At 48.7% G+C, this 15955-nt stretch overlaps 1 protein-coding gene across 3 annotated transcripts in view; it reads left to right on the top strand.

The window, feature by feature from the left end:
• COL4A1 (collagen type IV alpha 1 chain) overlaps positions 1–15675 on the top strand; it is a 148206-nt gene extending 132531 nt beyond the window's left edge. The window contains exons 44-52 of one of the 3 annotated variants that reach the window (XM_030856757.3): positions 367–439; positions 1252–1323; positions 2368–2496; positions 3486–3584; positions 4468–4680; positions 5583–5760; positions 9589–9703; positions 12228–12400; positions 14214–15675. In XM_030856757.3, coding sequence (XP_030712617.2) covers positions 367–439; positions 1252–1323; positions 2368–2496; positions 3486–3584; positions 4468–4680; positions 5583–5760; positions 9589–9703; positions 12228–12400; positions 14214–14295 — 1134 coding nt within the window. In that variant the 3' untranslated portion in view covers positions 14296–15675. The other 2 variants (XM_060287797.2, XM_060287798.2) reach the window with 2 other exon arrangements.
• The last annotated feature ends 280 nt before the right edge of the window (positions 15676–15955 follow it).

Raw genomic sequence — 15955 nt, 5'->3', positions numbered from 1 at the left:
GTGTCGATAGATTGAGATGTTGCCATGACAGATGTTTAGGGAGTTTCGACTCTGTTCATGGCATCGTGCTATGGGGTGGGGGCAGTGGGCTGTAAGATTTACACCTGCTCCTGGAATTTACCACACAGGCGGACAAGCAGAAGGGACAGAGCGACTGAAGCAAGTTGCTGCAATTTCCAGCTCCCTAATTTAGGCGCACACAGGTTTTGTCCTTCTTTTTACGTCTTTAAGCAACCACAGGCAACATTCGTTCACAGAGCTACTTCAGAACATGGAGGGGCTGTTCCCAACTTCCTGACTACCCGTTGCTTGAGGGACCTACGTCTCCCGAGCCGTTCCCGACTGACGTTCTCTTTGTGTGTCTAGGGGATCGGTGGCTCTCCAGGAGCTACAGGTGCTAAGGGTGATATGGGACCTCCAGGAGTTCCAGGGTTTCAAGGTAAGACATAAGGGAGATGCCGCTTGAAGACACATTTACCTGCCACCAGAGCCGCGGCCCCTGGTGCTTTCCTGTTGATAGACCTAGCATTGCAGTACAAGATCCTGTTCTCTTCAGATTAAAATGCCATCTCTGGGGGGCTGCCCCGTGTGCAGAATCCCACGCATAGCAGCATAAAGACTGTATATGTATATGTATATATACATATATCAGACTGTATAAAGACATTCTGATTTTCGTACTAAGAATCAGTAGATCATTTGCATCTCAGTGAGAAGTCATGGATTTGGGCCATTCATTAATTTTTTAATGTTTGAAGCAAATATTTATTGGGTGCCTACCAGCTTCCAGGCACTTTGATTTTTTTTTACTGCAGCATCAGGTACATATGAATGAAAGGTGAATACAACAAGTTCTCAGCTTGCAGGCATCTTGTGGTCTAGTTGGGGACACGTGTGAACCAGATCGTGACCAAAATAGAATCACGTGCCCTTCCACTGGTTGTGACCATTTTATGGTTTGCGGCATGTTTGGAAAAATGTGACCTCTGGGTTTTAGAAAGAAGAGTTTCATCAAAAGTTTGACATAGCTGACTACAAGTAATGTTCTTTTCTTCTACGTGCATAAATTGGAAATGTGTTCACTGTGTGTGTGTATGCGTGTATTATACGTGTATATGTATGTAGGTGTGTATATGTACACATAAGCACATGTGTACATGTATGTGCATATGTGTCTATACTGTGTGTATTCACACACACACGGTTTTTGTTTGGAATTCTGTGCAAAGACAGTGTTTTACTTTCCTCCAGGGCAGAAAGGCCTCCCTGGCCTTCAGGGAGTTAAAGGTGACCAAGGAGACCAAGGTTTCCCTGGAACTAAAGGTAAGAGAATTTGGTCATTAGAAAACAGCAGTTGAAAATTCTTTGGCCACTTGGCAGGGTTCCTACATTTGGCTAATCTAGTTGACATTTTTACCAATGACTTGTCCTGAAAGTCAAGTTTGTTAAGTCTGTGCCTGAGATAAACCCAGTGGAAAGGGGTGAGAGACAGCAGCTCACAGGCTCTGAGGGCGGGCGGAGATCAGCCGTAAAAATCAGGAACGAAGTCCGTCTTGCAGGCTGGACAAACTGTGGCTGGACAGCATGGAGTTCTTTCTAAGAAAGGGGCTGCCTTGGCGTCTCCACGGGGAGCCAGACGTGCCGAGCGGCTCCAGAGACACAGCTGGTCTCAGAAGGAAGTGGTCTGAGGGAGTCTGCATCCCATCCTGGTCTCTGCGGGTCAGAGCTTATTTCGAGCGCTGCGTTTAGTTTTCAAGACCGTGTTTCAAGAGAGGGAGTGAGCAACCAGAATGCACTGAGAAGTGGATTGTTCGGGGAGAAAATAAATGGGGAAACGTGGGAGGAGCGAGGAAACGGAGGAGAGGGCGGCTGCGGGAGACCCGAGGCCCCCAGCTTCACGTGGCCGCTCTGTGGACTTCAGGGCCCGTCAGGCAGGAGGAGGTTTACGTTTACTCGGCACTGAAAGATTAAGACCAGTGGTTCTGGTGTGCAGTAAGGCAGATCTCGGATACGTACGAGAAAAAAGTCCTAATTTCACCTGGTGGAGCTCCCCACGTGAGGGGTGGTTCCTTGAGGGGGACGAGCTTCTCCTGGGGTCAGGGGTCCATCAGGGCCTCCAGATCTGAGTGGACATTTGACACTGGTGACCCCGAGGTCTGTTCCAGTCCCGAGGATTCAGGATTCTAGGTTAGATAATAGAGACGCGCAGATGCCCGTGTGTCTCGTCGTGAGGATCTGGTCCCTCGTGTTTTTGATCGTGATTCTCCTTTTGAGAAGCACTGCGTTTGATTGGGTTTCATGTCAGAAGCTGTTTCTGCCCTGAATGTGGACTGTGAAATTGACCAATGGCTGCCCTGATTCCCACAGGTCTTCCTGGTCCCCCGGGCCCCCCGGGTCCATACGACATCATCAAAGGGGAGCCAGGGCTCCCTGGTCCTGAGGGCCCCGCAGGTCTGAAAGGGCTTCAGGGACCTCCAGGCCCCAAAGGACAACAAGGTAGGAATAACCGCGCTGTGCAGAGGGCTGTGGAGGCGGGAGGGAGCTGACCCGGGCGGCGTTTCCTCTTCACCCGCATGTCTCACAACAGCCTCTGGGCAGTGACTGTGTAAACACGTATTTGAAGATGACTTTCTTACCTTCCTTCAGTGTATATCAAAACCACGTGAAGTTTCTGAAGAGGCCTAACAAGGTCAGAAAAAGAAATCCAAGAAAAGCTAGGGCAGCACACAACTCAATACGTCTATGTTCACTTAGAAAAACATGGGCAAAGGAATGGGAAAAGCATCTCTCCCGGCCAGGAGATAGGGGACTGCAGGAAGCAGCAATCCAGAATTGTAGGGATGGGTGTTCTCCACAGCGGCCCAAAAGCTCTACCCAAGTGGCCAAGATCTGTGCAAATCCCTGTGGTTCCCGGACACCTTAAGCTAGAATCTTTCTGATTATTGGGGCTAAACACTCCTTACTTCCAAAGCTATTGCTGAGGAGTGGAGACGGAAGATAAAGAATGAGAACGTTTAGAGTAGAAAGGTAGCATCGATGAAAATTTGTTTTAACCACCTAGGAATAAACCACAAACGTGAAAACTAAAAAACTACCCACGTCAGTAAACCCGGTGCCTAAACATTATCTGAGACACCAGAACGTGGCCGAGAAGGGGGAAACACCTGAGAAAATGCAAATGCATCAGATCTCTCCCTACCCCCATGTGACTGCCTTTCCCCAAACTGTGTGCCAAACGATAACAAGAACAACAGGAAGAAGCCGGGGAGAACCCCGAATTCCGAGATGAGGCACCCCGTGTGGGTGTCAGTCTGCAGAGTGTGTGTTAACCTTCTGGCTTTCTGGGAAGGCTTTCCCACCTGTAGTCCGAGGCCCTGTGCGTCCCTCTCAGGGGGCCGAAGAAGACATTTCAAAAGGGAAGAAGCAGATACGGCCTGTTTATTGCTCTCCACAACCGGATCATGAACTCTTTCTCCTCTCTTTAGGTGTGACAGGATCTGTGGGCTTACCTGGGCCACCAGGTATTCCCGGGTTTGATGGGGCCCCTGGCCAGAAAGGAGAGGCAGGACCCTTTGGACCTCCTGGTAGGTTTGCTGTGCTGTCCCAACCTCACTACCCTCGATCTGCATCTTCGGGTTAGAAGCCTTAGGCCCAGGCACGTGGAAACCTGCAAAAGGAAGTGTTTCTTGAAAGATTTGCATAGAAGTTTGTTTCTTAGGAGAAACAGGATCTTACAGAGGAGCTAAAGGTTGCCATCATTCTTTTCTGTGTAGGGAGACATGTTGATCAGAGCTCAGTGCCTCCCAGACGTTATTGAAAGAAGGCCAGTAGGGACGGCCCTATCTGGTTTTCTAAGAGTCTGCAGCTCAGACACTCCATTTCAGCAAAGGGCAAGGGGAGCAGGTGAGGGTGCCAGAAGGCCACTGACTGGCATGGACTAAAGTTGATCTGCTTCCCAAGAAGCAGGACCTCAGAGGTCCCATCGTGGCTGGGATGCCAAAGGCTGAGGGTGCAACTAAGTAGACAGAGCGCCCAGCCAGCAGGAGGCCTGTGAACATCCTGCAGGCAGCGTGGTCACCCAGGGGACAGGAGGACACCCTGCACGGGAGCTTCCTTCCAGCCTTGATTCCATATGCTGGCTTTGGGCCACTAAGGCTGGGAAGCTATCTTAAAAGATGGTTGTTTTAATCATCCTATAATAATCCTCCCTCAGAGGAGCTCCCAAATGCTGCATGAATACGTGCGTGGAGTCGTCATTTACTTCCTTTATTCATAGATTTATATTTTCACATATTTATTCATTGGACTGAGTTTATGAGCTTCTGCTTTGCACCAAGCGCCACGCGTATAAAACATCTCCAGGTGGGATGCAGAGGGGAGAAGCTGAGGTGGCACGAGGGAGGTGCTGGTTGTACTGAGTCTCGCCTGTTTGTAACTGAGGAAGCGTATTTCTCTGCTGTCTTTCAGGTCCAAGAGGCTTCCCGGGTCCACCCGGCCCTGATGGGTTGCCGGGATCCATGGGTCCCCCGGGCACCCCGTCTGTTGATCACGGCTTCCTCGTGACCAGGCACAGTCAGACGATAGATGACCCCCAGTGTCCTCCTGGGACCAAAATCCTCTACCATGGGTACTCTCTGCTCTACGTACAAGGCAATGAGCGGGCACACGGCCAGGACTTGGGTGAGGCATCTGCAGAGGGGTGTGTTCATTCCACGTCGCGTGTCCAGCGCTGGGTGGTGCTGGGCTGCGTTCCCGCTCTGGTCCTGCGTTTCGGAGTGTCACCGAGACCTAGTCAAGGAAAAGAGTCCTGTTTCCCTCCATCCTTACCAAGTGGGCCATCCTTACCGACAGCCACCATATTACTAATGGGAAGCCAGGCGGACATAAAGGCTGTGACTCTTTGAAAATTTTAAATTAATAAAACTTTTGACGTCTTCTTCCAATTATCAAGTAGGATCAAGGTATCTGGAGTACACACTTAACAGTTTGCATTTATAGTCATAAAATAGAGCAGCTTTACTGTTGCTGTTTTAAAAAATGTCCACGTTATCCTGTCCAAAATTCCTCTGTCCTTCTATTAGTTTAGATCAATAGAGGGTTGTGTGTTTGTCGTCATTCTCTTAATCCTCTCCGGATCTGCTCCACCAAATTATGTTTTAATGTTATACACCTCTAACTTTCACTAAGGTTGCAAACATATATAAAGACAGCTCTGCATTTCATGAAAGACGCGGTCCAGTGAGTTACTAGCTGTGGTACAAGGAGCTGCACGTTAAGTTCCTTCTAGAATTCAGTTGCAGGAAAAGGTCTCTCTCTACCGATGAACTGCTTTGTTTCTGTTCATCCTGCTAATTCTCGATGGTTTCCCTTTGGCCTGGATCACTTCCCATTGAATTGAATGCTCATTTCCAATCATACTAGTCTGTTTGGTACATTTATTTCCTTCTTTCTGTAACTGGCAAACAGTTTTATTTCCACCTTAGTGGATGGGTGGGATAGATGTCTTTATTAGCTAGCTCACTTGCATTCTGTGTCGAGGCAGACCGCGAATGATGAGCAATGTCTTCTCCCTGCGTCCCCAGGCACGGCGGGCAGCTGTCTGCGCAAGTTCAGCACGATGCCCTTCCTCTTCTGTAACATCAACAACGTCTGCAACTTCGCCTCCCGAAATGATTACTCGTACTGGCTGTCCACCCCGGAGCCTATGCCCATGTCCATGGCGCCCATCACCGGGGAGGGTATCAGGCCCTTCATCAGCAGGTGAGTGCAGCCCACCGGAGCACACATACAACTGACGAAGAAAAGCAGCTCACAGCCAGGGCCGAGGTTATTTTTGTGTTTTTCCATTTGCCCCCAAACATTTGATCTATTGCCATTCCGTTTACTAATTGTGATACCTGAGTTTTGTAACAGAAATCAGCCATACAAATAATTGGGCGTAAAAGTCGCTTATCTTCTTAAAAAATTTTAGTGCAAACCCTTGGTGAGATAAGGCCCAGCTTTGGAACAAGGCGTGTTATCTCGTGTGACTCACCGGGTGGCTGCCTTCCCTGCCATGAACCAGCCGTGTCCCCGGAGTCCCCGGCAAACTTTAGAACAGCTTTGCAGCTTTTTTCTTTCTTAAATAATTATCTCCCTAAGGAGTCTTTTAAGATATATTTTTTGGAATCACCTCCAAGAAACTTTTTAAAAGTTTTTATTTTTTAATTGTAGTAAAACAATAACATAAAGTAACATAACACAGCATAAAATGTACCGTGTTAACCATTTTTAAGTGTACAGTTCAGTGGCACTGAACTGTGGGCGTAACGCGGTCCCCAGGAAATGATGACACCACGGACATACTGTATGTCTGTGCTTTAGATAGGAAAGATGGTACTGATGTATCGTGCACAGTAACGTGTACATCCTAAGATTCTTCTCATTCTCTTCCACCCCGCCAGTCTTTGCACTCTTGAGGTGATATGGTACCCACTGAGATTGCATGTGTTTGAGCGACTTCCCAAATTAAGTGCTTTCCACACTAATTAATGTCTGGGGTATGTTTTCAGGTCCCCAAGAGTCTTCCTGGTAGGAAATAAAATGGGAAATGGAAATGATTGTGACCGAAAAGTACACGATTTTCCTACTTTTGCCTCTTCCCTTCTAATTGAAAGTTGCTTCCTTAACTGTACTCAGAAGCAATAGAACAGTGGCAAAGGTGTGAACTTGTTTGACTGAGAAGCTAGTCTCTAATTTCACTTTTACACGCGAAGATAGCAAAGGGTGAAAAGAATGACAAGGCAGGACAAGTTTTCCTTAGGAAAGTGAGAGTGAGGAGGAATGGAAGCTTTTCTGTTTCCTTTAGAGAAATAGCAGCTTTTGAATAGGAAGAAAGACTAGTGATGTTGGGCTCAGAGGTGTCTGGGGTCAGAGGGGAGGCGGGACGGGGTGGGTGCTTGGGGCAGCCCAGCACCCCGTGTGGTGACCACCCGTCACTGGATGGTCACCACCTACTTCGGGGTGGACTGGTCACTTATGGGGTCCGTAGCTCCAGAGTGTGGAAGGCTGGTCCTCACAGAACAATCTTGTTAAAAGAATGTACCGCATAGACCTGGACCAGAAAGGCTGGGAGATGCCTATTGGAAAAATCAGGGGTTTATTTTTTGCAGTACGCGGGCCTCTCACCGCTGTGGCCTCTCCCATTGCGGAGCACAGGCTCCGGACGCGCAGGCTCAGTGGCCATGGCTCATGAGACCAGCCGCTCCGCGGCATGTGGGATCTTCCCAGACCGGGGCACGAACCCGTGTCCCCTGCATCAGCAGGCGGACTCTCAACCACTGCACCACCAGGGAAGCCCGAAAAATCAGGTTTTTGATGGCTTTACCTCAAAATATCTCCTGACAGCTTTCTAAGATTTTTCTTTTGAGCTGTAAGAAAACTTATCTCATGGGTCTTAAAATGGGAAGAGTCATTGGTAACTTCCAGAGAGGCACCTCTCAAAACACAGATGTCCTTCCCATGTGTCGGGGTCCCTGGGGGCTGAGCTGTGCTGCCTTTTCTCACTCAGAACCATGCTGGGTGCACAAGAACAGGAACTAACCACTAATCACCTTTGTGTTTCTGTTTAGCTTTCCTTGGACAACAGGTAGAAAATGATTATTCGTTTTTGTCTCCTATTTACCATCTTGATAAAATTGACATTGACCTTGATTTGGTTGGGACACAGGGCTCTGGGATGTGTTTAGGACATTCCAGAAACAGGTCCAGGAGAAGCCTCAAGTCTGAGACTTGCTTTTCTCTGTGGACCCGTTACCATGAGTTGTTTAAACGCCCCAGCGCTGCCCATTTCGGGGTTTTCACGTCTCCCTGTTAACTGACCCACAGATGCACGGTGTCTGATGTGACCTCAGAAGTCACTTCCTTTAAGTCACTGCTCCGAAAGCACACACACCTCACATCCCCTTTTGTAATAATGCTGCCCATTCCTCTGGGTCTCTGAGCGTCCAGGTCCCACGGTTACTTTAACTTAGTGGTTTCTGACGACTTCTCAGGACTCACAGGTTCCTTCTGAGGTCTCCCTTTTGGGGACATCCTAAAGCTTAATTTTAGAAAGAGTTAATAACAAAATCCTTCCTCTTAAGCAGAAAAAGTACCAACTTTTCTGCTGTCATCCTGACAAAATTTTCTAAGCACTTTCCGACTCTCTGCAGACATGAATCATCAAAAACTACGGACTGTTTAATTGTTCTAGATTGAAGACCACTGGTATGAGAGTAGGAACTGTGTTCTAATTCTGCCTTTTGACACAACTAACTGTGGTCTCATATTCTCATAGGTAATATGGGGAATGAGAGTATGGATTTTAAGGGACCTCCTGGCTCGTTAGATCTGTGATTTTCTGTCCCCTAGCACCCATCGGGCGGGGTCCAGACCACATCTCTGCAGCGGCTGGAATCCACCAGCCCAGAGAGAGCCTGACATGAAGCACTCTCCTCTGTGCTGTATGTCTGCTCCTGTGTCTGGCAGGCAGATGGCGGCAGATGTAGAAGGCCAATTTCAGTCACTGTTGTTTAGCTGAGCCCCTTAATTCATCTGCATTTGTGTGAATAAAATAGAAAATAGCGCGCGCGCACACACACACACACACGCGCACACGGGAAACCGAATGACTCATTTCGGCCCCCTTCACACTCCGAATCCATTTTCATGCAAATGTTCCAGCGTAACTAGGTGTAATTATTAACACCATTTATAGTCATTTATCAGCACTGTTAGCACTCTGTTCAGTTTGTGACTTGAATATAATTATTTTACTGTTGATGTTTAAATTTTTTTTTTTCAACAAAACGTTATCCCACCATCAAAGGGTCGCTTAGTAGAGCAGGTCTGAGTCAGAACATTGTGTGTTGCTGTCATTTATCCTTGGGTGCAGTCCCAGCGGCTGCGCACGAGCCAGCCTGGCTTGGGGAACGTCCAGTCTGGCCTGGGGCAGAGCCCTCTCACTGGTCTGTTGGTTCCAGGTCTGGAGAGAGTCTCCGGAAGAGGCTCACAGGGACAGCCAGCCCTGGGTTTGTTATCTGTCTTAGTTACTATAATTCACTAAATGTTCTTCTCACATGGAAGATGATTCAGGGCTTAAAACAAGTCGCCGTATTCCGCAAGCGGTAGCCCTTGGATGGCACCATCTCCTTTTTCTGGAGCATTCGTCGTGTTTGCTGAAATCCACACTCATTGCTGAAACACTGGAAGACACCGAAATACACAAAGGAGAACACAAAAGTCTCCTGCAGCCCCAGTGCCTCAGGAGACGGTCCCTATTACAACCTGGCCTTCCAGTTTCCTTCCTGCTACAGAGTAGATGGCTAAATGACAAGGGTTGGGTCTGGTTTTGAGCTTAATGTTTTAATACTGAGGCAGGCTTATCAAACCAGTGAGAAGACCCTGAGCCTCAGAGTCCAAGCAGGGGACACCTGATCTGTTTGGTAAAACACATCACTGGGTCAGAAAGATGGAGTGGCGAGATGGAGCGCGGATCACGGGGAAGAGGGGCGAGCCGGTGGAGGCCCCGCTAGGCTGTGCTGAGCGTCTCCGCTCCGTGCCTTCCAGGTGTGCTGTGTGTGAGGCTCCGGCCATGGTCATGGCTGTGCACAGCCAGACGATCCAGATCCCGCAGTGCCCCAGCGGCTGGTCCTCGCTCTGGATTGGCTACTCCTTTGTGATGGTGAGTGTTTGGGGAAACTCCGTGTTTCCCCCAAAGAGCTGCCCGCAATCACCCCACCTCTTTTCCCTCGCTCCTGGGGCCCCCTGCAGAGTGCCCCCAGGAGCCTGGCCTGCTCGCCTGGGAGGCTCAGAGCCCTCCTCTTCCACGGAGTGGCTGTTCTGGGCCTAGGTAGCTGGGTGACCCGATGAGATTCCGAGTCAGCGCCTCCCGGGGGGAAGGGGAGGGCGCGCCCGTGGTGGGCACACGTTTACCAAAACGCTTGCAAGCCCCAAAGCAGAAGCTAGAGTCGGGAAGAGAGCGGGGGCACTGGCCGGTGCCAGGGGCCCGAGGGTCCACACCCCTCCTGCGTGAGTCTGCTCTCCTACTGTCCAGCTGCCCCGGATGCCAGACCCCCCAGGCTCCCTTTCTCCCAAAAGCCAATTAGAACGGGAAACACAGCACCCTTTTGAGATCCCATTGTAGTTTCTTATTGTATCGCCTCAGTTTTAAAGTACTGATTGAAAACATAGAAGCTCTGAGCTTGGACGATGAGGCTACACCTGAATCAGTCCCGGTAGACGACCCCACAAACATGTCCCACGTCACCACCGTAAGCCCAGCCCCACCTTCACACGCCCAGGTGTGGCCAGGTCTACGTACCTGTGACCCCCAAATCAACAGTAGCCTTGTTATTTGATTGACAGGGAAAGTGGCCTCTTAACTGTTTTCTTCTGCTGTAAGTTATTCCAAGTGTAGAAGTTTCCAGAAAAGCAGTTCTTCACATGCTTGTGTGTTGGATTCTCACCAGTCGGATGCTGGGATTTCCTGGGTTGGAGATCCCACATTTAGACTCTTCAGCAGGCCCAGAAAACTGCAACAACACAGTTCAGCAAGTCGTCTCGATCATTCTAAATACTGCCTGACGACTCCTTTACCAAGAAAGCCAGAGAGGTTAGGGCTGCGGCGGAGAGGAGTCAAGATGCTCGCCAGAAAGGTTAGAGCTGTGGTGGAGAGGAGTCAAGACGCTCACCAGAAAGGTTAGGGCTGTGGTGGAGAGGAATCAAGACGCTCGCCAGAAAGGTTAGGACTGTGGTGGAGAGGAATCAAGGTGCTCGCCAGAGAGGTTAGAGCTGCGGCGGAGAGGAGTCAAGGTGCTCGCCAGAAAGGTTAGGGCTGCGGCGGAGAGGAATCAAGGTGCTCGCCAGAAAGGTTAGAGCTGTGGTGGAGAGGAATCAAGGTGCTCGCCAGAAAGGTTAGAGCTGTGGTGGAGAGGAATCAAGGTGCTCGCCAGAGAGGTTAGAGCTGCGGCGGAGAGGAATCAAGGTGCTCGCCAGAAAGGTTAGGACTGTGGTGGAGAGGAATCAAGGTGCTCGCCAGAAAGGTTAGAGCTGTGGTGGAGAGGAATCAAGGTGCTCACAATGATGTAAGCGCACAGCTTTGACTCCAAGACAGATTGGACTTTCGACTCCATTATCCTAAGAAATACTAGATGGAGTCTCAGTTTGACAGAAGAGGCCCTTGATCCAAGGAGTGAAGAATGGAGGAAAGCACTCTGTCACTTCCCCGTCCCTTGTCCTGGGGTCATACAAGGATCTGAACAACGATTGCCCCTAATTTCTCAAAACCAAGAGCAAATCAAAATGACGAGGTTCTGGAGAACAGGCATCCCATCCCTGCTGAGCCTGGGGGCTTTGTGGTGAAGCTGAGGGGCTCAGATGTGGCAGCCTCCAGAGGCCTGTTCCCATCTTAGCTTTGCCTGGGAAGTGTGATCTGGAATGTTCTGGGATCCTGGGGTCCTCATCTGGGAACCAAGGGCGTTCGCTTTGTCCTCAGAGGTCCCTTATGGCTCTGAAATTCCAGAGTTCGCTTTTCTTATGTCCGTAATAGCCGTCCTGTAGAGGTCTTGCCCTGTCTTCCGTTTGTACGCCATTCATTTTACGTCTTGTTTCTGAGGACAGGTGTACTTCCACCCAACTGAACAAACAGTTACCACAGTAGCTTTCTTTTCCCTCTTTCTCTTGTTTAAGTTTTCTCTTCTTAAAGAAAAGAAAATGGATAAAGGATGTAGCAAATAAAGGATTTTGCTACCTAACGTAGCAAATAATAAAGGATTTTGCTACCTAACGTGGCAAACAAAGGATTTTGATGACCCCGTATAATTTCGTTTAGAAAGTCTGATGTCACATCAGTTGGTCCCAGCATCCTCCACACATTTTGGCTGTCATCTCAGACGCCCCAAGTTAGAAGAGGTTTCAGTGTTCCAAGAAGAAAACAGTGAGGACAGCGTTTGTTGAAATGCTGGTGAAACTGGACCAGTCGCCTCCCGCCCTCCCCGCCCCCCCGGGAGGAGCGGTCGGCTGATTCCTGGCACTGGGTGTGCCCGGCGTGAGGCCATGGGGCGGTGTGGCTGCCAGTGTGTTCCCCGGTGGCCTCGGGAGACAGAGGGCGGCTTTCCGGGAGGGAGCATCCCGGCTCTTCCCTGGGGCCCGGGAAGCCCGTCGGGGTGGGCGGGCACCTCTGGCTCACAGCTCCTGTTTCCCCGCAGCACACCAGCGCCGGAGCAGAAGGTTCTGGCCAAGCCCTGGCCTCCCCTGGGTCCTGTCTGGAAGAGTTCAGAAGCGCCCCCTTCATCGAGTGCCACGGCCGCGGGACTTGCAATTACTATGCAAACGCTTACAGCTTTTGGCTTGCCACGATAGAAAGAGGCCAGATGTTCAAGTAAAGTGCCCCCCCTCGCCCCCTCCCCCCCCCCGGTGGCTTTTATTTTCAGTCATCCATGGTCCATACATGTGCTCCGGTGCCAAGTCCCAAAGACGGTTCTACAGCAATCCTTAGGAAGGCTTCTTCCACGGATAGGATAGGATAGGAACAGATATTTGGTTCTGTTCTACGTGGGCGGATAATGAAGACCATGTTCAAAGCAGAGCTTAGGTGACAGGCTTCCTTCGTCCATTGCTGAAGAGGCCTGAAAGAAAAAGTTCAGTTTTCAGTGTTTCAAGATGAATCCACGGCAACGTCATTAAGACAACTGACATCTGCAAACAGAGCATTTTAAAGCATTGCACCTTTAACCAGCAGGGAGAGAGACAGTGAATAGCCTTGGTTTTCATGGTGTTTATGATGCCGAATTGGATGTACATACTGCGAGCTATCAGTGACCGTTTCTCAGGCCTGCGCATGAAAATTAATTTCGGCACAAATGCCACCGAAATGGATACGGAGAACCTCTTCTTTCATTTCCATTACCAAAATTTCACCTTTAAAACAACGGTCCCAAGTGGCCGTTGACCTTGAAGTTAGTTTGGAGCGGGGCCCAGTCTGTACTGGACGGGAACACATAATGAGGCCTCTGTCCGGTCCTTAGTACCAGCTGCAGCCCTGCTGGAGCGGCCGCCGGGCGCCGATGGGGCTGAACAATTACTTACTGTTCAGTCCCCCAAATAAGTGCTTCTCGGCCCTGGAGATAAGCCTTTTCGGAGAGAATTCTGTGGACCTCTGCTACGACCCTGTCTCTTTCTAGTTTAGATCATAAAGGTGAAGCAACTTGCTCACTACTCGTAAATTTCTAGCCTCAAAAACCTACCGGGTGCCTTTCTAGTAGCTCACACGAGACTTTCTAGGCAACTGGGAACTTGACGTCAACTCTCCAGATAGAATTTGACCATTAGCTACCGAAATGAGCGCCAGCCCCCGGGGCTGCCCATTATAGGGTTAACAGGTAACAATGGGCTTTTTGTTCTTTTTGCTTTTTTTTCTGAACCAGCATCCTGGTACAATTAACTGAAATGCCTTCTTAAACAAAACTAGGTAAGAGCCCATTAATTTAAATAACTTGGGGGCACTAGGATTTTCACCGAAGTTGCTAACGTAAGCCACCTCAATTTTAGGACAAGGTACTCTTATTACGTGGCTACTTTAATTTGAATGAGATTTGATTAGTACTCATTTTAGTTCAGACTTCACTTCTCCAATAGTCAAAGAACAGAATTCCTAGGATAAAGGAAGCATTTGGAACACTAAATGTCTTCCCCTGTCTTTGGCCTCTAATCCAACCACCTGCGTGAACAACTTTCAAAAGTTACGAATGTATTTTGAGGTCTGGTTGATTATTCCAGATCTGTTGCTCATTCTGTCATTCAGCAATGATTTAATGAGCACTTAGGATGTGTGTGAAGTGTCTCAGAGAAGAACATCTTCCTAGTCTGGGGGTGTTTATGACCGAGTTGAGAAGAGAAAACCAAAGGTTAACCTATAGTTTGAAGAGGCAGGGTCTGTGGTGGGGAGTGGCTGAGACTTTGGGGTCAGACAGACGTGGGTGACTCTGGCTGTGCCCTCCCTCGCCTTTACCCTTGGCCCGAGGGTGGATGCAGTTGATAACTCGTAGGTGTTACTGAGGCCGTGGGACGCCCCCAGCGCGGTACCCGCTCAGAGGCAGGGTGAAGGCTGGTTCCTCGGGGATCTCTGATGGGAGGGAGGGCCGAGGAACTGGCCTGAGCCACGCGGTGACACTGACTTCTGTGCTGCCTTTCAGGAAGCCCACGCCGTCCACCTTGAAGGCTGGAGAGCTGCGCACGCATGTCAGTCGCTGTCAGGTGTGCATGCGGAGAACATAACGAAGGCGGCCCTCAGCTACTTCACAACATGGTGCTACTCCGCCCTCTTCCCTCCTTCTAACAGCAACGAACTCTAGAAATATATCCTGTGTACCTCACTGTCCAGTATGAAAACTGTAAGGTGCCTGATAGGAATCTGCATAACTAACACACCCTGCTTCGTTGGCCTCTACTTGCTGAAGGAGAATCCAAGACCACGATAAGCTGCCCGTAGTGAATCCCAAGTGGCACTCCTGATGAAATAAAAAATGTGTCTGTTCTACAGTCCAGTGCACTGATGTGTGAAGTGAGACCCATCAGAAAAACCAAAGGGTGCTAGGAGGGCTGTGGGACCTTCCAACCTGGGCGAAGCCCGTTTGCATTTTTGTATTATAACAGATCCATTTCACACCCCAGGTGAAACGTCTGTTGATATCACTGTCTCACTGTTTCAGAATTCAGGTCCCTCAGTCTGTACAAATAATAGTCGTGTTAAGCCGGTGGTTGGAACCTCCAAAGGGAAGGACGGGGGCCTAGTAGCCCTGTCCTCCGACCGCCCCACCAAAGAGAAATTTCGGTCTTTCTGCTCTGTTTGGTACTCTGCAGCTGCTTCTGCAAAAGTCCCGGATTTCCTGTGGAATAAAGATGGTCCCCAAAGTAGGCAGAAATGAAATATATATATATTTTAGTAATTTATATAGATGTCAGCAATTAGGCAGGTCAAGTTGTAGTTTCATTTCCACTGTTAAAATAAAGCTTACATAGTTTCTTCCTTTAAAAGCCTGTGTTGTCCTTTAACAGAGATTTTTAAACACTAGGGTATTGAATGTGAAACACCAGTTTTCATTGTTCACCTCCAAACCAAAAATTGTGTGTTGCCAAAACCAAACCCGGCTTCACGGATGTGGTGTCTATTACAGGAAAACATGTACTTTGAGCTTCTTGTTTTTATTCTGTATGAAATATCTTCAGGGTTTTAAACACTAATCACAAACTGAATGACTTGACTTCAAAAGCAACAAACTTAAAAGGCCTTCATTTTATGACTATTCCTCATTCTGCAGCCTGGTGTGAGAAATAACTCTGTCGAATCAGAATATCAGTATTTTTACCTGTAAGCACATTCAGGCGGCTTCCTTGGTTTTTCGTGAGTTGTGTTCAGACTTCAGCAGGGGAGCGGATGCATTGCAGGAGAGCAGAATTGGACCACTATGCCTGAAACGACATTTTACTAAAAGTCTCCAAAACGTTTTTAAGACTACTAAGGCCTTTTGTGTAATTTCTTTAAATGTGTATTTCTTAAAAATTCAAATTTGTAATAAAACTATTTGTATAAAAATTAAGCTTTTATTAATTTGTTGCTAGTTTTGCCACAGAAACATCAAAGGAAAAGTTACTGCACAAGCCACTAATAAATTTGTAAGCTTTGCAAATTTAGATCATATTTATTTTGTAGTTCTTCCAGATGAGAGTCTCAGACTGGGTGTAATTTACAGAAATTTACTACAAAGAAAAAATATATGGTCTTCTCCTTCATCCCTCCCCCCCTTCCCTCCCATCTGTCCATCCAGGCAGGCCTCATCCATCCATCCGTCCATCCATCCATCCATCCATCCATCCTTCCATCCATCCTTCCATCTATCCACCCATCCATCCATCCATCCATCCATCCACCCATCCA

The sequence above is a fragment of the Globicephala melas genome, chromosome 18 (assembly GCF_963455315.2).
Source record: "Globicephala melas chromosome 18, mGloMel1.2, whole genome shotgun sequence".
NCBI lineage: Eukaryota > Metazoa > Chordata > Mammalia > Artiodactyla > Delphinidae > Globicephala > Globicephala melas.
This window is presented reverse-complemented; position numbering and strand designations above follow the sequence as displayed.